This window comes from Gallus gallus, chromosome 3 (assembly GCF_016699485.2).
Source record: "Gallus gallus isolate bGalGal1 chromosome 3, bGalGal1.mat.broiler.GRCg7b, whole genome shotgun sequence".
NCBI lineage: Eukaryota > Metazoa > Chordata > Aves > Galliformes > Phasianidae > Gallus > Gallus gallus.
This window is the reverse complement of record NC_052534.1, coordinates 35,879,285-35,904,017: the sequence shown is the minus strand read 5'-3', so window position 1 is coordinate 35,904,017 and position 24,733 is coordinate 35,879,285. Positions and strand designations below refer to the sequence as shown.

Below are 24,733 nucleotides of genomic sequence, written 5' to 3'. Positions count from 1 at the left end.
AAATAAGAGAAGACCTCTCCAGCCAGTAAATATATAGAGTGACTATCTTGATTGTTTGATCTGCATATACAGAAAAAATATTTGATTCATTGTGAGTTGTGCCATGCAGTTTTACTGTGTTGCGGCTGATACCTTGTTTAATGTTAACAGGCATTTGGAAGGAGTGACATGTTAACAGTGACAACCAGCTATGCTGCCACTGTTTCACATTTTATGAACAGCATATCTCCCTTACCTCCAAAACAAACTTTCAGGGAGGCAAGCAACCTGTCTGAGTGTTTCTCCTTGGTGTATGTGCCTAGAGATGAAGTGACAGCTGTTAACCATTGCTGTATACATGCATAAGGTTGTACCACTTGCATAAGTAATCCTCACTGGAAGCAATAAAAAACCACTGGCTTTCCAACAAGTCTCCAGAAAGTAAATGTTAGTGCTGGTATTGTTAGACAAGTTCTTTGGTGTTTTTTATTTGTTTTTTGGTTGTTGTTTTTTGTTTTCTGATTGTTGTTGTTTTTTTAGTGTACTCCTGAACAACATGAACTTTACTTTGTTTCGGCTTCCTATTTTGTGGGATGTTTTTCTGTGAGGCAATTTAAAAGCATTATTTAGAAGGGCCGTTCATTGTGTGATTCCTTTTATTTTATTGTCATTTTTCAGGTCTTAGCTTCATATTTTAACTTCTGATCATTCTATGTTTTACCACAAAAAGTTTTCATAGAGGTCATGGAGCAGTAGTAGGTCAGTGAGCAAGTTATCTAGAATTATATTTCTACAGACAGCTTTCCGTAGAATATTTCATGAAATTAATAAAACTTGTGTTTTAAGCTTCAAGTGACAAGTATATTCTCCAGTATTTACAAAACTTTACATCAAAAATGAAATGGAATAGTAGTTAAGCAATTAGTTTTTGAATTAATTATTTCAAAATTTTCTGCGTAATTCAATATAATATTTCTACGTATTCTCAAATTTGAAATAAGCGAAAGCAATTGAAATAAGAAATCTGTTGAATCTGCAGTCATAGTTCTTAAAGGGTGTTACATATGTAACCTTCAACTTCAGCAGTGGTTCTAACATGGGATCTATCTCCAGTATGCTGCTTTGCTTTTGCCCTGTTCAGAGGCAAATGTCAGATAATTCTTGTAGAATGATAGACACCTGTTGTCTAGCACGATTGCTACTGGCTTGGTTTTCCATTGCACAGATGTGAATTTCAATCTTTCTGTATATGCTCACATCTAAAATACCTATCTAATTTTGTCACAGTGTAGATTTAGTAGAACTTTAAAACAAAGTTTTTTTTTTATAGATGATGATGCTGTGTTTTGAAAATTACTTCAAATCCAACAGAAAAACAGTATTTAGGTGTGAATATCTGGATTTGCAGGGTTCAGCAAAGTGCATTAATTTTAGATTTTGAAATGGAAAATCCTTTTATCAAAAACAGTATGATAAATACCAGACCCCATTTAGCTGAAGAGTCATATTTATGTATCTATCTGTATGTGAAGACCTAAGAACTGTTGTTTTTATACTTTTATATTTTAGATCCGCTACCAAGAACGATTAAATGTTGCCTCAGTTTTAAGTAGAGAAAGAAAAGAATTCTTCATCTGTAGTTAGTGAGACGTTTGTCATTTTTCTTTCTTTCTTTCTTTGACAGCTTTTTGGAAACTGCAGCCTATTTCTGTATGAAACCAAAAATGGGAGAGAAAGAGGTATCCCCGCATTCTTTCTTCAATATTTGGCATGAATTCAGTTCTGACTTCAAAGACTTCTGGAAGAAAGAAAACAAACTTATTCTTCAAGAAAGGTACATTTGTTTGTTTGTTCAAAGGCTTTTCTCAGAGAATGTTATTGGGAGCAATCACACAGAAACCGGTCGCTATCACTTCCTTAGCACGGGGACTTTCTCACTTTTTTTTCCCTAACAGAACCTTTTTCCTTATAATGATTTTTGAATGTGACATTAATATAAATTTCTGATAAAGCTTTTCAAGTCTATTAACTGATGGTTTTGGTAGACCAGGTAACTGCTATGCCTCTGTGAATCCAAGCAATAGGAGACTTCTTTCAGGTTGGAAGGTTGATAAAAGATTTCCCATTCACATATTTCCTGAAAATAAGTCAAGGCATTGAGACACGAAACATTGTAAATATTTGTCCAATTAAGTTGGAGAAAAAGGAGGAAAAGCAGAGGAGAGAAGAAAAAGTCACTTTGACCCCACCTTAAGAGAAAAATCAAACTAAACAATATTGTAAATCACAGCCTCATGATCAGATGCCCATGTAGCATAACTGATGTAAAGAAATATAAACACAGTTTTGAAAAATTAGCCACCCTGTCTGTTTCATGTATTTAAAGAACTATGAAGTCAGCTTTCATCTGCATGCAAATATTACATTGTGATCATTCTTTGTATAAAAAGATAATGACACAAATTAATCACTTGTTTAAAACGTAATACATGTTATAAAAGGACAATTTAAACACAAACTGTAAACAGTCTTACATAATTCTGCATCTGTTAGAAACTTGAGTGATTTCAGTGTACAGATAATGAAGCTACTGCTGTGCCTTGACATTAACAGGACTGAAGCTTTAGGTTCTCTAAATGATTAATATCAGAACATCTTTAGGTAATTTAGGAATAGGTCTTTTTTTTTTTTTTTTTCCAAGAGAACACACCCTGTATAAATGTCACAGACATCAGATTACTGGCTTTGGAAGTTATTGATCTCTTTCCTTAGGCACGGATATGATCAATGTCATGAACGCCATATGTGTTTGGTTTAAGTGGACACATTTTGGAATGAATAGTGTCATAGTTAGGAAAGATGGATTCTGTTCCTATTGCAAGAGGATGGTGAAAACGTTATACTGTACTGTATACCATGCAGGAATCTGGAAATATATTTCTTTTTATTGACTGTCAGCCTTGAAATTAAGTAATTAAGTATGTTTCTTGAGAATGGAGTTGACAGTTAAATCCTATCTTCAGTTTCCTAGGCAGGCATTTAGCTGCTAAAGCAATTATTCACCAGGCTGCATACTGTATCATTATGACCATAATTTATAAAATATACAAACTCATTTTATTTCCTTTTTGGGGGTTAATCTTCTTTTTTCCTTTTTTACCCTCTTCTCCCATCAGTCTAGTTTAATAAACCTTTTTGCTGTGTCTGTAGAATACTTTAGGCATGGTTTCTTAAATATTTCATATCCCAGTTTATATATGGACTGTGTAGGCAAAGGATTTACATGTTAATAGTGACTGTTCCTTATTTAGTCTCTACAGATATGAGTCACATTGTTTTACAATAATTTTCTCAAAGGCTTTTCATTTATGATATTTCCTAAGGTGGTGTTACTTTTTGTTACTGATACATTAAAACTATATATACTTTAAAGAAAGCAGCCGGCCAATTCTTATTTTAAACACCTTTCAGTCAGCATTTTAACTTGTGTATTGATTTGCCAGGCATTTATGTGCAAAAGATAAACACTGAAGTGTCAGACTTCACATTTCTTTCCAAGATGAGGAAAACAAAGAAGAGAAATGACATGAGGTTAAAAACAAAATATTTTTTCCAAAATTTTCGACTGCTTTCACTCAATTCTGTCAGTTGAAATAAAGCAGAACTGGAAAATACTAGCTGTAGAGAAAATTATGCATGATAAACTGTTAAATACAGTAGCAATAAAAAGAAAAATGCACCTGAAAATTACAGTAAAAGCATACATCTGCCAAAAGGTTTTTCTAAACATACTTTTTTTGTGTGATCACACTGTAGTCAAGGCTATGGAACATTCCTATCAAAATTGTTATGCAAGCTATCTGTAACTTTCTAAAAAATTAAGATTGAAATTCTGGTGCTGCTTACCCTAAAGATGTATTCTTTTAAGTGAAAATTGTAAAAGTAATATAACTTTTTTCTTAGTAACCCACATAAGACAAACAGGGCCTGATTTGTTTCATATTTTTAAATATTGGTCTTATTGTTGTCTTTTCAATGTATTTTTAATGTGTCACTGGTAGCAAAAGAAAGTCTTGAAAATCAGTGATCAATTAACAAACAAAGAAAACAGCTGCTGTACATGGCAATCAAATATAAAGTTTGCAAATCAATAATAACTAAAAATAGAATTATTTAGAAAATATTATTTTGTGTGGACAGCAATGAGTTATTGTTAGGACTGTAACCCTATCTTTTCTTTATGGATGGGGAACGGGAACACACCCTGGCTCCCGATAGTAACAGAAAAAGAGTAGTCAGTGCTTTTAAGAACTTTTATGTTTAAATGAAATCAGAAGAAAAAAAAATCCATTGCATTGCTGTTGAAGGTTAATATTAGTAGACTTTAGGTTCAGACCTTACTAGGAAGAGGCAGAAGCATTTTTACAGAGCCACAGCTGTACCTTCACTTTCTCTGAGTATAAATGGAATACTGACACTTGTTTGTTCACTCCTGCCATAAGTGATGGTAGGTTTCTTCAGCTCGTTTGTTGTTCCAGACAGCCTGTGCAAGCTTGCAAATATAGGGGGAATTAAAGTTGTATTTCTAGGCAGAAGGAAAAACATGGAGGGGGGTTGAGGGGTAGGAGGCAGTGTGTAGGTGTAAGCACCTTTTAAGTATGTGCAAAAGGTAAATATTTCTCATAGGCTCAGTTTGGTTCTTGCCTTTACAAAGAAGCATGACACTGAACAGAGAATAACTGTGTCAGGGATGGCAGCAGAGGACAGTTCATAGGCCTGATCAAGATGATGGTAAAATTCTGAGTTGCATCTTGCATCACACTGAGCTTGAGAATTTCTTTTGGCTGGCTTTATTCAACCCTTTAACTGCCACGATAAATCTTTGACACATTAAAAATAATCTATACATTCAAGAAAAAAAAAAAAGACAAAAAAAACCCTAGTTTCTCAAATGTAAAAATTGCCCATTCCCGTAAGAATAGCAGTTAAGCTGGCACCTGGTGTGTCACACTGTGTATATCTAGATGAAAGGGAGATTTCTGGCCAGCATGTCTCCACAGCTCATTGATCTCCCCCTGCAGAAAGACTGGTATGTCTCCCTACAGACTCCTCAGCAGGATGATTTAAAGGTTGCTGTTGAGCAATTTAAAGTCTGGCATTGGATATCTGTACGTTGCACAGTGAGGAGCATATTGGTATGCTGCCACTTCTGCTTGCAGAGGAGGGCATTAAATCCCATAGCACGAGCAGCGGTCCTCTCAGGGTAATTTAAGGGATATTTTGTTAACGCTTATAATAGGAACCAGTGAGTCAGACTTGAGAGTGAGAAATCTGGGGACATGGGAAAATGCACTTGCAAAGAAATGTGGAGATTGAAGAAAAGAGTAGGAAAATATATATGGAATTGCGGTGCAAGAGGAAAATTGACAGAAATGTAGAATATGTTTAATGGAGTCACGTATTGCTTGGCTTGTGTTGTGGTGCCATCTAAAAGCTCCAGTCATGATGTTAGTAAGCAAATGCTTTCTCTGGCGTAGAACTTTAATATCACTCTCTTTATTGCTGCTTAATGAACTGGGCTGCATACTGCTAGACCTTGTTTTACAATGTCAAAACTGAATGTAGCTTCTGTCTTTGAACAATTAAAATAATCTTCAATTTTTAAGAGTATTTCAAAATTTTAACTTGATTAAAAGAGTTTCTGATAAAAAGTACTGTGGAAAATTACAGGCATTGAAATACTTGAAAGAAGAACACATGAAAGATACAGAAGCTAGGAAGAGTCCTTTGAGGCAGTGCCTCAAATAGAGGCAGTTTGCTATCCAACTGAGAGAAGTTGCTAAATATTTCAATACTTTTGTTTCTTCCTTGTGCACTTCCGGCAATTTGTCTATTTTTCAATTGAAACATCAGGCCTTTTGGTTTGGGAAGGAGAGCAGTGACTCTCATTTTTAGCACTGCTTAGATAACTGAAAGAATAAAAATATTTTTGAGAGTTTCTCAATCTGGACCCCTGGCAAAAATTGCTTTAAAAAAAGTTAAATGAAGGTATTTAAAAGTCTTTGATAAATCTCTTTGTTGCTGTAAGCCAATCAGTGTACATGAATTGTAAGTCTGAACAAAGTGAAGGTCTAGTATGAAACAAAAATTCAAAGTCTCTGATCTCTCCTAGATGTTGTGACTTTCATCAGATTCTAGAATGCCACCAAATATTTAGCTGAACTGCTTTTCAGCAGCCTCATTGATTTACCAGATGTTGTGGTGTCATGCTGGCATGCTGCATTGCATTTTAGTATTTTGTGCATAAAAGAAGAGAGATAACAATGGTCATCTCATAGTGAAGTTTGCCTTCTCTTTTCATGGCTCTCATGTCAGATTGGTTGTGACTGTTTAGGATATAGCCAGATGGTGATATCACAGTTCCTGTGCTATGGTGATCTTTTCAGATTTTGTAATTCTTTCCTGTTTACTGCTTCTTGAAAGAGAGAATGAAATTTTGATTAAAACAAACAAAGAAATAAAAATAAAAATAAAATATAATAAAGCCCAATGTAATAGATGCCTGGAGATGAATGAAAAAATTGCACCAGTAGGAATTTTAAACAGAATTTCTGACAGGAGGTGCTGCATTTTCAATACCTGTAAAATTTTTTCTTTCCCAGGCAAAGTGATTATTACATTGGCATTTGAGGTATGCTAACATATTGGAAGGTTTTACAAATTAATAGCATTTGTCACTAACTTATCTAACTACTCCAGTTAGATTGCTTTCTTACTGAGAAAGTTTGCCAAATCAGTGTATATAGTTGTCATAATGAAAACATCCATTAAATGTAAGTGCATGGCTGTGTGCATATCTTATAGCCATGAGTACAAGGCATAGTATAGAAAAAGATTTTTATATTTTTTTGCAGGTTTTTACGAGCACAACATGCAGACTCTTGTTCATTGCTAGTGAAAATGCATAGCTAATGATGATGACTATTTTTAAAAAGATCTTTTTACAGCTGAGAATTTGCTATACCAAATAATGTTATCATGCTCTTTGTATTTGATGTAGTTTTTGTGGAAGTAAATAGAAAGCATTATTTTTGAAGCAACCTAATTGTATGTACCCCAGTTAATTCAATGTGATTGTTCATCTGCATGGGGTATATCCCCACAGCCACTTTAAGATAGTCTCCTTTTCCACATAATCTATTCACAAAGAATTTTCTCCTTATTTTTTTTCCTAAGCATTGCACTTTTTCTTTTTAACACCATTTACTGCTTCATACTGTTCTAGAGCAAACATGTGGCTTCACATTGCCATTCACTTCCATGTTTCTTTTCCTTTCTTTTGCTTACTCTTTCAGTTGCTATTAGTTTTACCTCACATCCTGTCTTGTTCTTTTCCCTTATCATTTCCTGTTGAGTTTCCGATCAAATAGTCAGAATGTAGCCAGCTTCTTTGAGAGCAAACTGGTTTCAGTTCCAAGAAAAACAACAGAGGTGATGACTAAATTTTCTTAGAACACTCAATTTTCATATGCAAAGTCTGGAGGAAAGTGATTAGCATCTTCCCTGAAGGTGGCCAGATATAGTCTGAAATACTGTCTGCTTTGACAGGAAAAAAAAATATATGATTCTGATGGCACTCCGTGCATTTATTAGAATTGTAGCCATCCTTTACAGGTTTTTGCTGGTCGTTCCTTTGTGCTCTTATATTTTCAAGGTGAAATTTCCTTTAATGTTAAAATTATCATCTTTAGAACATAGATTTTAACACAGTGTTGAGTTAAAAAAAAAAAGGAAAATTATGCACTTCTGCATGTATAAACTTAGATAAAAAATCAGCGAAAATACTATTTTTATTTTTAAAAATATTTTTCAAAAATATTTTTTTTATTTACAGCATAGAGCAGAATAGTTCTCTTCCATAGTTTCCATAGTTTTTCCCCCCTAACAAGCCATATTAGAAAAATTTCATTTTTACAAAGCAGTACTTCTTGATTTTAGAGCATTGCGAGTTTTGTTGTCAATTGCATTAAGACTGCAAATTTGAAGGCCTCATGTTCAATTCAGTTGGGCTCACAGCTTCATTATAGGCTAGTGTGATATGATACACATGGAAGAATACCTTAATTGTATCCCCCAAAGTCTATTCTACACTATTGACCTAAGAGGAATGGTATTCCAGGTCCTGCTGCAGGTTAGTCTCTATGTTAAGTGGCCAGATTAAAACATTTTAATCTGCTTGTCCTTGGTCCTCTGAGCTGAAGTATGATCAATCACTGTGTTTTTTAACCAGCTATTATCTACCTCACGGTCTTTGCAGTAACCATGCAAGGAACTGGCAGAGATGTCAAGATAGACTAATACATTATCTCTTTGTTGGTAGGAGAGGTTAGGTTTCATCAGTCAGTTTGATGGCACCAGGTACATTAAAATGTGCTTCTTATCTGTATAAAGTCTTTGCAGTCAGTTACTGAATCATATCTATGTCATCACTTCAATCCTATTGGCATGAAAGTAAAAGCTCTACATTTTTTACTGCACTTTTATGTTGAGAATTGTATTTTTTCCTCAACAGTCACTATTTTTTTCTTCACAAAAGAGAAATTCCTTAACAAAAAAAAGTCATTTCAATAGTTTAGTAACTGAGTCAAAGAATAAAACTTACACCAGTTGCTCTGAAAGAGTTTTCCAAAAAAAAAACAGCTTTAAAGTTTTGTACTCTTGATGTCCTAAGGATATCTACTACTTGATATTTTTTGTGGAGATTTTTTTTTCATTACTTGTAAAGGTACTATTATTATTATAAACATGTTATTTCTACTCCAAACTAACCTACATAAAATATTTTGACATACAAAACACGTTATTTATCTGATAGCACTTAAGAATATAATGAGTATTAGCCTCAGCTTTGCTATATGTTACAAAATACAGTATATCTGTAGAAAAAATTATTTTGGGTTTCATGAAATACATTTTCAAGCTGTAAAAGTAATATCTGTCTGAGTTTATCATGGAAGTTTTTGTGAGTAGCTCTAGTATTTAAGGCATATAACATTCCAGCCTTCTCACTGTGCTTACATTTGTCATGTCTTAGCACTTGCTAGTGAACTGTAAGGCTACCAAGCCTAGATGGAGCCAGTAAGAAATGAATCTGTCTGTTACAGATACTTTAGTCAAAATTATTAGTGTTCAGTGTTAGGAAAGTGGCTGTCCTTCTCAATGGATAGAATGATGACAGAAATGCTGAGCTGTGATAAGATTGTGACCAGGCTGGCTTTTGGTCTAGAAGGTAGATATAGCTAGTCTGTCTTTTGAGTTTGTAGAGATGTCTGGTTCTTCACTCCTGTATACTTGCCAAAGTGTAACTCGCTTATTTATCTATTTGTCTCAGAGATTGTCTTTAAACTTAATCACAGTTTGTATACGTTTGTCTCACAATAAATATGAGGTAGAAGGAAGGTAAAGGGTATTTTTACTATAATGGAAAGAAGAAGCTATATCTTTTGTTACAGGCAATGCTTATTAGACTCTGAATCTTTATGCATAGCAGTATTTGAGACATTAATTATTGGGCTCTGTGACTATCTATTCATTCACTTGTACACTTTTAACTGATCCAAGGATTGCTTACTTATATTTTATGTTCATTGCATACTTTATTCTTGTTGGGGCTGTTCAGAGAGTATTCCTTTCTGAAATAATGAAAGAAATATCTGAACTAAATTTAATTAATAATATGGGACGTATATTTGTACAGATACCCATTATGAGCACTCTTACTGTGCATTTATAGAATCTGCCTTGTACCTGATGTTGAGTCTAATAACTGTTAATAACTCTGCTCTTCAGTTTGCTATAAAGAATTAAGCAACTCTCTGGTTGAATGAGAAGATTAGTTTTGTAGGACTATGTCCTTATAAAGGCAAAAACAGGAAGTGCCTTGGGAAAAAAAACAACATGTCAAAAATGCCAAAGGTGTAGTGCTGATGCTATTCTTCCTATTGAAAAAATAGGCTCCCTTTAAGCAAAAAATGATGTGATCTGGGACAGGGCTTGATAGCAAATGAAACCATCAGTATATTGAAAGCAAGTGAGTTGGAAAAGCTGGAAAGTGTGAAATGAAATCATTAGAGCATCAGTCTTGCAGAAGCATCTTAACACCCTGCAGGCATGTGAACAATTCCTATCACACTTTAACTGCGCCACCTGGCTTCTTCAAGAGCATGCCATGAGCCTTTTCATAGAATTGTAGTATATTTTGAGTTGGAAGGGACCCAAAAGTATCATCGAGTCCAACTCCTGAATCCACATGGGACTACTCAAAATTCAAATCTTACATCTGGGAGTTTTTTCCAAGCGCTTCTTGAAGTCTGGCAACTTGCTGCTCTGCTGTGACAGCTGCCTTACCCTAGGGTGCCTGTTCAAGTGCTTGATCATCCTCTTGGTGATGAACCTAGTCTCCAATCTGACCCTGTTAGACTCCCGTAGCACCTCTTTCTCTCACCCAATCTCAGAACTTGCCTGGAGTTGCTGTCCCACTTCAGAGTACTTAATCGCGCTTGAGAGCAGTGATTGTGTAAAGTGACCAAATTACCTCTATCACAGAAGGTATTAGTTGCATACAACTGTTTTAACTAGAAACAGGTCTTCAAAACAATGTATACACCTGCCTGCCTTTGCCTAAGGGTCATATCTCTCAGGCATGCAGGAGCACTCTCCTTCCTCAGACTCCCCTTTGCATAGCTTCCCTCAGGGAAAACAAGGCTTTGACAATTGAATTCTCACTCCTAGGAATGAGTTAACTGTTTCAAACATTTTGAGTGCTTTGTTCTCTACCATGGCAGAACAGCAGAGTCACTTTGGTCTGGAGCCTGTAAGTATGTTACTGTCTACAATTTCTTCCCTATTTGTGACTGTTGGGAGGCTAACAGATTCATAGCTCTTGTGTTGTTTTCTCCAGACATCACCTTTCCTCTTGCCAAAATTGAAAGAGATCTGTTAATATTTTCATGAAGCAATAACAATTGACCATAGTTGAAAATTTAAGCCAGTCTTCCTGATGTGACAACTTGAGTTCATACAATTTTTGTACCTCTTGGTCTTGGATTACCTTGCATCTCCATATTGATAATTGTTCTGCTGAAGTCAGGGGAAAGTAGTACAGGAAAGGTCTGAGCAAGATGACATTAGTGCTCTGTACAATTACTTGAAAGGAGGCTGTGGCAAGGCAGGGGTTGGTCTCTTCTTCCAGGTAACAGCAACAGGACAAGAGGTAATGGCCTTAAGCAAGTTGTGCTGAAGGAAGTTCAGATTGGATATGAGGTAAAACTTCTCACAAAAAGTGGTCAGGCAGTGGAACAAGCTGCCTATGGAGATGGTGGAGTCACCATCCCTGGAGGTGTTCAAGAAACATGTAGATGTAATATATAGGGAGATGGTTCAGTGGGCAGTATTGGTGGTAGGTGGACAGTTGACCTAGATGATCTTAGAGGTATTATCTGGTGTTAAGGATGCTATGATGATATGTAGGAATTTACCATAGTGGTAACCAGGTCTTAAACCTGTCTCAAGTTGACAGAAGCAAGGCGGTTTTGCCTAAATGTTGTAAATTTTATCTAAAAAAGATGAAGAATCCTTCAGGAACAGGAGAGAATATCTAATATATATTTTTCTAATTGCCGGAGGCAATTAAATATTATTCTCCAACGGAATGGAGATAATCGTTGTTATCTCAAAGGCAATGCTTCTTGCAGTTTAAATGGTCTTGATATCAATATCAAAACAAATCCTTTTGATCTTTTGAAAGGATTTAGGTTATTTTAATCTTAAATTTAATAAAATCATAGTTTAGTTCATTGGCCAGTCTTTGGAAAATATACGTGCACACTGCAGCTGGTTCAGACAGTGCTATAGAAGGCTAATAATTGTCTCTACATTTCACCAATGTGTTGAATTTTTAGAATTTAGATATATCTTATAGCTGTAAATATGTACAGCTTTATGTGCTTCTAGTTTTCACCTAGTCATAATCTAGCGTCCTGACAGTAAGACTTTATTGTGCTACATTTACATTTATAATGACATTTTTTGCTGAGGAAGTATATCTATAGATTGTATTGGCTTCAGTGAAGCTTTATCCAACCACTTGAATCTTCAGGCAGGATCAGGGCCAGAAGGCAGTGAGCTATCCCAAACCCACACAATGAGTCAGTGATATGGTTGGAACTGGAATCAAGTGGCTGCTAGCTCTCAGCTTTGTCTGAAGTGTATTAAGGAATAATGCTTCTTGTCTTCTGCATTCCCACTGTGATAAATAAATATACTCAAACTACAAGGAATTTCACAAAGAGTCCCAAAAACTTCAGTACTGCAGCTCTACTTGAGAGACCATGGCCTCTCACATAATCTTACAAAAATGGGTAGTACAATCTTTACGGCTGTTGGTCTCTTTTTTTTTTTCTTTTTCAACTGTAGTTTAAGTAAGAGAGAAATTAAGACCATCTCCCTCAGTGGCTGGTGTTGTTGATTTTGTTCTTTCAAGCCCAAGGCAGCAAATTTAGAGATGTTATACTGACAATGGCACTCAATAGGACTGGCTTTCCAGAAAATAACCTGTCACTGTATCACCACAAGTTCCATTCCGTACAAGGATTCTTGTTTTGAATTAACGTGAGACTCAGCGGGAGCTAAGCCATCTTATGAGGTGGTATGTTAGGCAAGCAGTGAGCAATCTGTTCTTGAAAGAGAGATACGTTAATGCAACAAAGACTGGAACTAGAGATTCCCTGACATTTCCTGAGAATAACATCTAGATCTGTGTGAACTGGTTCAGTAAATATTTTTGTGCATTTCACATGCTGTCATTTGCATGATGAACAGTTTGAATACCTGAATATATTAAGTTGCTTCTATAAAACAATGATCTTGATAACTTTGGTAGTGCTTCTACATTCCCCAGGATTTGAGACTAATTTAACCCCAAGTAACATTTTATTTTCTTATTTAAATTATGCCTACCAATGATTGGAGTCAGTTATAGCTGTATTTCAAAAAGAGGAAGTGATATGATATGTGAGCTTTTTTATTTCTGTAAGAGTGGTTTTTGATAGCTTTGAATGTGTCTGACTGTTTTGAAAAGATCATGAGAAGAACAATGTTACAAATGCTCTTCCTCATTCAGATGTTTGTAGAAATGAATCAGAAGAAAAGCTGGTGCTTTAGGGGAAAGAAAAAGTCTTTGACTTTCATTGCAAACTGTTTTATTCCCATAAGCTTCTATTTAAAACTATCACCATATTTTGTCTGTCACTTTTATTCAATCTGTTTGAATACATTTTGAAGGTGAATTACTTGTCATTTGACATTTCTGTTCAACGTTACGCTGCAACAATCTGACTGACTTGCAGTCAGATCAGAAATGTTACAACTTGAAAATAAGAGGTTTCAAAGCCTTTTATTTTTTCTTCTACCTGTGCAAGTTAAGGTCTTTCTCCCTTAATAAAATATACCATTATCAAATGAAGAGAGCAGCATGCTGGAAAAGAACTGAAGTTTAATTTAAACTTTGAAAGTATAAATTTGAAACTTATGAGAAGAATGAGGTGTGTCTGGTGAGTCTAGATGAAGGAGAGATGAATGCGAAGGCAGTTTTTTTAATGTGCTTAGCAGACCCAGCTGGAGTCATATTTTCAAAAATCTGGCCCCTACCGCGCACACAAAAAAATATTTTAAAAATAACAGCAACATGAAGTCTGATTCTCACACTGCCCCATGTAGCCTCAGTGAAATAGCAGACATGCAAGTGGTCTGGAGATGAACCGCAAGGAACCAGCCAAAGATATATCATTTCTTCAATATCGTTTTACTGTTGGTTATTTTTCATTGTTGGATAATGATGAAAAAGTGGAGTAAGTGCTATCCAAAGCCTATATTGCTGGCAAGCGCAAACCAATAAAGGATTTACGTTCTTATTTTCTACTTTCCTATTTATAAATAATAGTTTCATCTCTCATAAAAAATATAAATTACACATCTCACACCATTTAATGCCATCATAAAGAAAGGGTTTATGTAAGTCTTTGAAGCTCAGAGAATTCATAACTTAAATCTGCATTAGTGTTTCAATAACCATGTGTGTTTGTAAGACTGATCTCCAAAATGAGTAAAAATGTTTGAGAAACATTTTATGGTGTGCCGTTGAGCCTACCAGACTGATTTTGGCAGACTCCCAGTCTGAATGCAGACTTCTGTCTTTTGGGGCTTGTTCCCTATCTGGATGACTAAAAGGACATTTATCTCATAAACAACGTAGCATTTTGTCGTATTTCATAAGCCCTAATTTGGTACCATTTACCAAGTCAGGAAATACTAATGTATGACACCCTCGCATCTGGAACCTGCTCCTCTCTTTGCACCCAAGTCCTTCCATGTAAGCTTTGCTGCTCACCCTCAGTTGTGAAGAGAAAAAAAATGCATGCAGTGACATGCACCACCTTGTTTGTAAGCAGGATTATTTTTAAGAATGATACTGGAATTTTTCAGTCAACGTTTTTATTTTAAGCTAGAGAGCAAAGACTGGAAATGTAAATTAAGCTCCTTCACCATTTTAAATACAAACAACTTTGGGTTAAAGGGAAAAAAAAATGGCCTTTTTTTTTTTTTAACTGCAGTTGAGGTACTGAGGTCAGGACTGGTTGAAGAGAGATTTAAAAATAATTGTGAAAAGTAGTTTTCTTAGCATTATTTGGCTTGAATGTTCTGAAAGCTGGTCTTCATGTCTACCCGGGTAATTTAAATCCTGCTAGATTTCAATATTAAACTATCATAAGTACTGATTACTTTTGTAACTAGCATTTAATATGCCATTGATTATGCCTGATCTTTTAAGTACCAGAGCCTGGCGGTATGGAAACAACAGCTAGGGAGTGCAAGTGCTATTCTGTAGAGCCTATTAATGAAAATATAGGGAATAAAATTGTCCATTTGCATCTTTAGACTTAAAACATTTAAGTTACATACTGAACTGTCCTTGGAAATCATTTTGGTCTAGGGGAATGTTTATAAATTTTGTCTTGTTTCAGAGTTAAAGAAGCAGAGGAAGTCTGCAGACAGAAAAAGGGGAAATCACTATACAATATAAGACCAAAACATGACTCTGGAATTGTAAGTAAAAATTGTAGCTATACTTCTTTTACCATCACTCATTCTACCTTTTCCTACTTTTCTTCTGTAGGCATCTTATTCTTGATATACTTCTTGTTCTGTTGTTTTTTGGTTTTTTTTTCAAGAGGTGCTAGATTAAGCAACTTGAATGTTGCCTGTTAATGTTGCTCAATAAAAGAGATGTAGAACAAATAAGAGTAGCATGTTATTGCTCTATCCTGCCAATACCTGCATCTCAGTCTTGGTGTGGGAGGCACCTAGATGGGAGAAGAAACGGTTACGATCTTCAAGTTTATTCAGCCTCAAATTACTCTTTTCTAAAGTTACAATATGTAAGGAAGGTTCATAACAGCATGCATTTGCAAGTTGAATCACTGTGTCAGGTACTAGTAGCTTCTGTTCCACTGATCTGATTTTCTTTAAAATAGCAACTCTCAGAAAAGATAATACTGTGTTTTGACTGTTCTGAAAACAGATCAATAAGCGTAATGATGGTAGTCTTGTCAATTCATTATTATGAGACTTAGAGGTAGATCTGAATGCCAGCATCTTGATTTATTTGGCACTGTAGAGATTCCCAGTGTTACTGAAAATTTGACAGAGGGAAAAGGAATGTAAATAAATTATTTCATAAATAGTGTTTAGTTGCAGTTCACTTCAGTTCTAGTTTTGAAGGGATATTATTTGCGAATTCAGTTCTGGAGTATGTATAGTTTAATGTTAACCTATGTGTTTGTGTGCTTTACACATGTGAATTCATCATCTTGTTGAATTTTCTTCATTTTCATATGTATTATTTTTCAGAAAGCCAAGATAAGTATGAAAATCTGACAGAAGAAAAGCAAAAGCCATTGTTACCTGGTTACCAAAACTCAACATGTCTGTGGGTGGGGTATGAGGGGGAAGGAAACTACATCATCCTGATCATTTGCTTTTTGGACCTTTTGAATTCGCTTTTTGTTCTCTGGAGTTTTCCACCAGTTGATGTGTTAATGTGCATTCATGAACGAGTGTAATCACTTTAATGGAGTGCCCGGCAATAGACTAGATATTGACTTGAAACACCTTCCCTGTATTCAGTATCTCCTTTACCACTCAAAGATGATATTTTGTAAAGTGTATGGTATACTACAAATAGGCCAAGTCAGCATGCACAAAAACAGTATCTGCGTCAGTTCTGAACATGCTGAAAATTGCATTAAGTTGAACTTCATAAGAATACTACTTGATAAAGTAAAACATTTCCATTCCTACTGGCAACATATGTCGAACGCAGATACTTCATGACACTGCACTTAGATTAGGGAAAGAAATGTTACTCCTAGTGAATTGTTTGTATCCGTTTCATGTTGGCATATGTAGTTTGTATTTTGAATCGTTAAGTGCTGCTTTTACAGTATAATCAATGCTTTCCCAACTTGTTTGGTTGCCCTCCATGGCTAAATATTTGTGGAACAAGATGTTTACTGTAACTATGTTTAAAATCGATAAGGCAACATACTTTTATGACTTTTACTTCATCTTTTGCCAGATAGTGAATGCCAGGTGGTAATGGGGGTCAGAAATCCACCATTAATAAAAAGGGGGGGGGGGGGGGGGGGAGGGGGAAGGGAGCAAGACAATAGAGAAAAGCACAGAAGTACTATAGAGAGAATATGAGAGAGATTTGGCTGTTATAGTTTGTTAACATATAAAGCAGCTAATAATTTTACATGAACTTTAGAAAGCGTAGTATAGATTTAACTGCTGATAAGTCGGACAGGCTTTTGGCCATGCATATATGACTTCTCTTTTGGAATTAGCTTTACACTTACTTTAAAACTCCTTTAGAGAGCCGTTAAAGATGCACATGGAGACTGACATTTATGAAAAACAGTAGCCAATTCTAGTGAAAGACACAGACTACCAACTAATTGACATTAATTTCACACTTAGCATAGTTGCAGTTTTCCTCCAGGCTTTCTCTGTCCCTTGCTAGGAGATTAATGATTGAAATTTATGGCACATGCTTTATTTCTATTTGCAGTCTAGAATTGATTATATCAGCCTTGATCTGCTCAACCAATAAGAATTCTTTCCTCCAGTCATGATTAAATAGCACCAAAACAATCTGCCTGACTGATAACGTTCTGTTTTCAAGGCTTGCTTTTCCTGAAAGCAGCCAGAGTGTGATACTGAATTGGAGGCACATGCTTCATTCAGCCTTGGAACCTGAGAGACACTGGAGTAAAAAAGCAATTGAGGTCTAACCTGCGGGGGTGTGTTATTCCCTGTCTAATCTAGCACATCATCAGACATTCCTAGCTGTCCAGAAGCTACTATACTATACAAGTGTCATAAAAGAAGTGTGAAATATGACCTCAGGAATCTGTTATTCTTCACGTATACCAAGCACTAGAAAAGATGTTTTTTTTTTCACTATGTGAAAAGTAAGTCTCCTGTTGCTGACAAACCTATTTGAAATTCTGTAGTCGTAATAATTTCTGTCAGGGATATAAATTACTGAAAATGGAGTTCTAAAATTTTGTGTTGATGGGAGTAACATTACTATTTGGGGGAGTAAGAAGAAGAGATTATTTGTTGTTACAACTAACTTATGGAAAAAAAAAACTTTAAAAAATAAAGCTATTTTAATGGCACTGATTCAAATCCATGTTTGTATTTATGTAAACAGTAGTCTTTTCCTCTTAACTTTGCTCCTAAGTGCAAGAATACAGTAGCATGTTTTCATTTGTAGCCTTCCTGTTCCCTTCAGTACCTACAGTATGTATATTATACTAAATGAAATAATAGATCATCTAACAAAGATCACTATGTGCAATACTGTATTTAGTGTTTCTATTTCAATTTTTTTTAGAATGTTAATTTATATGAAAATAAAAGGAATAATAACAAAATAGTTGCCTTCTCTCTTCACTCTCAAGCTGTGCTGTAGTTTGCTAGCAACCATGCACTAAGTGCCACTTCTCACCAGGAAACTAATGTCAAGGAATCAGTGGAAATCGGGCTTTTGGATGCACAGCACCAGTAACTCCTCTTCCCAAGTGGTGGTAGTGAGGAGTTTTGGAGTTCTTTACCCACTCAGACTGTGTCACTCACTTATCGTGCTTGTGCATGCCTCCAGTAGTGCTTAAGGCTTTAGATGGTTCAAATACATCTGTTTACAACTGCGGAGGTGATTTGATACCTGTGAGGAGCCGAACTGTTCTTACTAGCACCTGTAACCTGTTCTTATTAGTGCTGCCTGTGTAACATGCCCACCAAATTGCTATTATTGCAAAAATATGTGTTCACAAGTATTCTTTGCATATTATGTCTTATATATACATATATAAAACAATGTATATATTGTAATCATATACTCATTTGAGTTGAAAGGGACTTCTGTAGGTCATCTCATCCAACTCCCCTGCAGTGAACGGGGACACCTACAGCTACATCATGTTGCTCAGAGCGCCATCCAGCGTGACCCACAGCATGAGTGAAATCCCAATGTAAGTCTCACCATTACTTTTTTCAGTGGCACACAGAGCTTTGTCAGAATTCAAGACTAACATTATTTTGTTTGCTTTTAGGAAGAAGTCCTTTAGGTGCCTCTCTGCCCATTTACTTGAATAGCAAGCATGCTACATTTGCAGAGCCTTTGTTGTCACCACCATATATCACTCACAGTTGCTTAAATTGCAGCAGCTTAATAAGGACTTCTATACCTAGGCAGCAGAAGTAACTTACTGAGTATGAGAAGATCCTCCTTTCAAGAGGAACTAAGATTTGTGTTGTTCTGCTTTGCAAATTAAACCTTTTAGAAGCACAGTACTTTGTCACAGTTGTTATGACGCAGCAGTGATTGGCTTTTCTGTAGCAAATTCCATCACTGTAAAGAACTTCCAAAAGTCAGTTAAGTATTAACCAACAGTGGCATTGGGAACGTGACTAGTTGCATCTTCCATAAGTTGTCATCTTTTCTTGTCTGATTTTTTTAAGTGATCAGCTTAAAAATTGAAAGCAGTTATTGATTTCACTGAGAAAAGATATAGCAAATCTTTACATTGCTATTATTTTGCTGTGTACTCTAGGCTAATAAGTAGGGCTCCGTTTATGCCATCTCCCTTATCAGTTATGTAACTTAGACCAATTTTGAAATACTATGGACAGAGTAAGTGAAAACTAACAGAGCTGAATTCTTCTGAAGACAATAGGAAATGATCAGAAAAGGCAAAAGACAAAGTACTGCCCAACATCCTTCAGGTCAGTACCCATCAGTCAAATAGGATTCATATCACAGAATGGGTTTTATAGGCTATTTTCTTGATTATGGCAGATCTGTCTTTATCTGATAAACATTCATCCAACCTACTTGTAAAGGCATCTAATGGTATGCTCACTGGCTCAGAAGTATGGTGTCTTTCTGAGGATAAATAGTCTCTGTTGAATCTAAATTGGTTTTTTTTTTTTTTTTTTCAGCTGCAGCTGGAATTTAAGCTCTTAGAAACCAAGAGTCTTCATGTGTCACTCATCACAGACCAGGGACTTGTAAAGTCAGCAGATCCACAGCAATAGAACTTAACGTTTGCTGTCCCCCTCCTTTCCCTGTCCCGCAACACCAATCACATTTAAGAGAGACTGGATCTGTCTGACCGAGTGCCTCTTCCATCTACCCTGAGAGACTCACTTTGCTCCTGGATTGCTTTCACAAGAGGGAGTTCATTGGATTACCACATAAACTTCTAGTATGCTTCCACAGCAAGGCAGAAAGAGGCTGAGAGAGCCAACCAAGCTGGAACACAGACAGAAGTTCAGCTGGGTGCTGGGCAGTGAAGCTACAAGCAAAGTAAAAACACTGGCCAAGAGACAGGCAGATATGAGAGTGCTGTGCTGGAGGACGTGGTCCCTGAGCTCATTTTGAGCCAAGTGACTGAGGCATTTGCAAGATGGGGCATCTGCCTCATCAGGAGTTGGACGCAGTGATCCTTACAGGTCCCTTCCAACTAGGGTGATTCTAATATCTGAGCATAGGGCCCTGACCATACTTAGTGAAAGCAGGGTAGAATTCTCAAAACAGCAAAAAAAAAGAGAATAACAACAACAAACTAAACAACTAGTTACTTAAAAATATATATATATCTTTGCTGAATGGTAAGAGAATTGGTCAAGATTTTGAGAGATGAGGAAAGTGTTCCTACTTATGGCAATCACAGTGCCATAATGAAGGTAACCCCCCCTTGCTAATTGTGGTCTAAGCGCTCCTGTTTCTCTCAATATCCATAACAGACATCTCTTCTGGTCACATGGAGGCTCACTTCTCTGTGTGAGAAATCCTTTCCTAGCTAAAGTTTTCCTTCATGCTTCATGGGTTTTTTTTTTGTTCTTGTGGGTTTTGTTTGTTTGTTTGTTTTGTTTTTTGGTTTGTTTTTTTGCAACAGTCTTTGGGTTGGAAAAACAACAACAAAGATACTACTCTTTGGGGTTCATACACTGTACTCATTCAAGAGCTGATAGCAAGGGTTCAAGCTCACCTGTACCTTAACAGACGTATTTATTTCCATGTGTAGGTTGGTGCCTATTACATAAGGATTTACCTACATTTTAAGCAAAACCACTGATGATAGTTGCTTCTCTGAATGTAAATGCCAGCAGTTCAGCCAGTGGTGGAACATTGGTTGCCTTGTAATTAACTAAAAATGCCATTGTTAGTGTAGGGGATTAGTAGGGGAGTGTGTAGGGGTAAAGTAGCTAGGCTTCCCCAAGCTGTCAGGGCAATCCATTTACCTGTGTCTCATATAGTCAGAATGAAGCTGGAAAACAGACAGATTAAAAAACAGCTGGACACAAGGTGTTGAAGCAAAGCCTGTACATCTGGATGCCATATAACCCTAGAGTAGCTTTATTATTTAATCTATAATTTAATAGTAGACCTATAAAATAATTACATTATACTTAAAGCATTTCTTCATTTTTTTTGTTTTCATTTATAAAACAAGAATTAAATACAGTTTTAACCATTACAAGCTCAACTCAGTTTTTACATAAACGTAGCTCCTAGAAGGAACTTTAAGCTGCAGCATAGTCATATTGCAAACGGATGAAAACCCCAGGCAGGGCATAGCTTAAAGATTCTTGCACGTTATTCCTAACTGAAGTTACCACGGTGCTTTTCTCTCTCTCTCTCATCCAAAATGACTGACTTTCAGTTTGTTTCTTTCAAGTGGAGACTGAGATCACTGGAGTCATAATGCATTAGTATTCTTCATTTTGCCCCACACCCACACTGACACTATCAAGCCTGGAATGAACACTGCCCATTCAGGGGTTGGCTTGATGCTGGTAGTGTAGCAATGCCAGCTTCTGAAAAACAACTGTGAGGGGTCTCCCTCTGCATTTCTGAAAGATCACAGAAGAAAACACATAACTGTTCACGTAATAGGGCTAACACACCTGACCAACCTCATCCTGCCTGTGCCAATCCCCGTAAACCGCTTGGTGAGCTCTTGTGGAGCTCAGTCCTAAAAGCCTCTTAGAGCAGCCTGTCTCACATAATGTGGCACTGAACTCTTGGCTGGCCAGAGTCCTAAACACATTAACCCCTTGAAGTGGCTGCATGTAAGGAATCTGGAAGGAAAGGGTTCCCACAGCGAGCTGTTATCAGCAGATATAGCTCCTAAACCCTAAGACATGCATCAGGGAGTCAACTTGTCATTGTTAATTAGTAGACTTCAGATGATTGAGCATGCATGGGCTTCAGTTTGGGAGAAGGAGCTGGTTTGTTTTTAGACATCTTATGATCTTAATGCAGCTGGTACTAATACAGATCAGAACTGGAATAAACAGGATACGCAGAACATGCTAAACTCCACCAAGTGAATAACAACACAGTATGATCAAAATGAACTGCAAAGTGTTCACCACCATGGATTATGTAGAACCCAAACACTCAGTGGGCCACCGGTGCCACAGTGATTAGCACTGACTCTTCTCTCTGTTCACACAACTGTGACCCATTCCCACAGCACTGACTGATGGGTTTGTCCTTTAACATCAACACTTTTTCCTGGTTTCCAATCATGGGAGAGATGTCACTTCCAGCACCTGATGACGCTGAACAATAAGGCAGCTTTTGCATTTGGTCCAGCAATGACCAAATTTCGTTCTTTGTGCGACAGTGCTTTTATACCTTAAGTGAAACACCACTAGTGTTCTCAGCTCCTCTCCAATTACCTTCCACCTTCTCCAGTCTGAGCAGGCATAAATATAAGGTAATAAATGGATGTTGTCCTTTTTGGAGTAAGAAACAGGCGCAAGTCTAACACATTAACGTACCAAAAGCCCAGTTAAAATGCATCCATTTTAAGCCAGGCAGCTGACCTAGCAACCAAGTCTCTTACTCACCACATTTTAATCTCCGACATATTCTGTCACAAGAAAAATATACATGGCTAGGTCTATAATACTTTAAGCAGCTGTTTACTATAGCTAAGTTACAAAACAAACACTGCTGCAGAGACCACATGTTCTGTATATTCCAGCCACAACAGCTTAAGAATCCTTCTTCAGTCTCCTGATGTGATCACAGCGGGTGACCTGACGTTTCACCCTCTCCTCTTCAGCTCTTATCTGCAGTTCAGACCACAAGCTTGGAACAGTTTGTCATTGCACAATGAGAGATGTCTCAAGAAGCTGAGCCTCATCAGAGAGTCTCTTTTTGTACGTTACTCTTCGTAGCTCTCCCTGGTCTGCCCTGCCCAGATTTGGGCAGAACCCAGCATATCGTGGTGACAGCAGCGAGCTCCGGAACAGCTTAGCGGGAAGGCATCTCATCTGGTGGAAGGGGCTGGAGTGTAGGGCAGACGGCTTTACTCCACACAGTGGAAACATTTAATGCTGCATTCAGCCAACTGGTCACTTAGATGCACAGTCTCAACTTCAGTAGCCTGCTCCACCCCATAAGATTCAACTGTAAGATGATACCGGACATAAAATGAACCTGATGGTGAAGTGCATAACATAGCCCATTAAAAAGCTTTATTCCAGTAGGCACATGACAAGGAGCCTTTCCTTGCTGGAGAGATGCCTCCCGAAATAAAAATGAACAGGGAAAAAAACAAACACACCAAGAAAATAGGCAGTCTGCCCAATGGAGAGGAGACGCAGCGGGAAGTCTGATGGGGACAACAGAACAACAGAAAGCAGCAGCCACACAGCTGTTCTCACATCTTGCCTGAGTTGTTCAGATTCACAGACATGCACCGGCACTGCTTCACCTTCTGAATTTTCTTGAGTCGGAACGGTGGGTCCAGCTCGGGGCACTCCAACTGCACAGTCGAGGAGGTCACCTTGTGTGGCTTGCAGAAAGCACAGGACTGGAAGGACTCCTCCTCCTTCTTCACATGCCGCGGTATGTAGAAGGAGTTGCACTGCCCATAGCAGAAGCGGTTGATGATGGTGCGGCTTACGCAGCCCTCCTCACTGACAGTCTGCCGTAAGGGCTGCGTCTTGCACCAGTCGCTCTTGAGGTACTTCCGTTCGGTGACCACCAGGGCCTCCTGGCTGGAGGCCAGCACCTCCTTGTTCAGCTGCTGCCTCCGCTCCGAGTTGTTGCTGCTGCTGTCCTTGTAGGGGGACGGGATCGCTCCCGCCGGGCGGTTCTTCCTGCTGTCTGCTACTCTAGCCAGTGCTGCCATCAAAAAGACGGACACGGCGAATTTCCAAATCATCCTGCAATGGCAATACAAGTAGCTGTTAGAAGAGACGAGTTTTCAAACCACAAAGTGTTGAACTTAACACATGCTTTTAGAAGAAATGGAGACCTTACTGCCTTTGTAATCCCACCACTTTTCCTAAGAGATTAGGTATATTCTAGGGTGAGCATTTATCACAAAGAGGTCAGGCCCTGTTGAAATGCCCCTCTCCTCTTTCCCCCGTAGGGAAGCTGCTCCTTTGATCATTGAACCACTGACTTTACAGAAGCTTCAGCCAGAAAGGTTTCCTTCCTTTCAGTGAAATCCTGGGCCAAACAGCTGGGCAAATTCCTGGCTAGGAAAGGCTCAGCAGACTCCTGCCAACACAGTGACAGCTCACTTGTGGAGGCTGGGGAGAGGGAAGGGAATAGTATGTTACACAAGGTGAACTCCCATTTGCCTCTCCAGATTTAAAGTTCCTACCTAGCCCAGTTCCATTCAGAGGAGTGAGAGGTGTCCAAAAGTGTATTTTTATCATTTTGAATTGCTTCTGGTGTTTCTCGGGGCTTATAGCACATACAACCCTTCATACACAGTCTTTGTGGGAGGCCGAAAACTTGATAGATTTATTCTTGCAACAGGAGGAAACACTTAAATACAACACGGGGGACTTCATTACTGCAAGGTTTACTAGGCAAATAGCTTAAGAAGGTTTGTAAACAGGAGACAGTTCAGTATTCACTTTAGATGTTAAGGAATAGGTTAGAGCATAAGCCAGTTGCTAAGTTAAAATAAGCAGCCAACTGGCAAAAGTATTTTTTCCAATAGATGTCTATTAGAATTTCTTGTTCTGTGGAGCATATCTTAGCAGCTCCTGGATCTTCATCAACAACTTGTTGATTCAGTTTAGTAATGTG

At 37.4% G+C, this 24,733-nt stretch overlaps 2 protein-coding genes across 6 annotated transcripts in view; one reads left to right on the top strand and one right to left on the bottom strand.

Moving 5' to 3' along the window:
• The window catches only part of FMN2 (formin 2), a 157,642-nt gene extending 139,604 nt beyond the window's left edge, over positions 1-18,038 (top strand). For 3 of the 4 annotated variants that reach the window (XM_040696690.2, XM_046938373.1, XM_040696689.2), the window contains 3 exons: positions 1,664-1,813; positions 15,060-15,141; positions 15,946-18,038. In XM_040696690.2, the coding sequence (XP_040552624.1) occupies positions 1,664-1,813; positions 15,060-15,141; positions 15,946-15,972 (259 nt within the window). In that variant the 3' untranslated portion in view covers positions 15,973-18,038. 4 annotated transcript variants of the gene reach the window in all.
• Positions 18,039-20,977: 2,939 nt separating this feature from the next.
• The window catches only part of GREM2 (gremlin 2, DAN family BMP antagonist), a 42,408-nt gene continuing 38,652 nt past the window's right edge, over positions 20,978-24,733 (bottom strand). For both annotated transcript variants that reach the window (XM_046939102.1, XM_419552.8), the window contains exon 2: positions 20,978-23,853. In XM_046939102.1, coding sequence (XP_046795058.1) covers positions 23,346-23,853 — 508 coding nt within the window. In that variant the 3' untranslated portion in view covers positions 20,978-23,345. The remainder of the gene's footprint in view (positions 23,854-24,733) is intronic.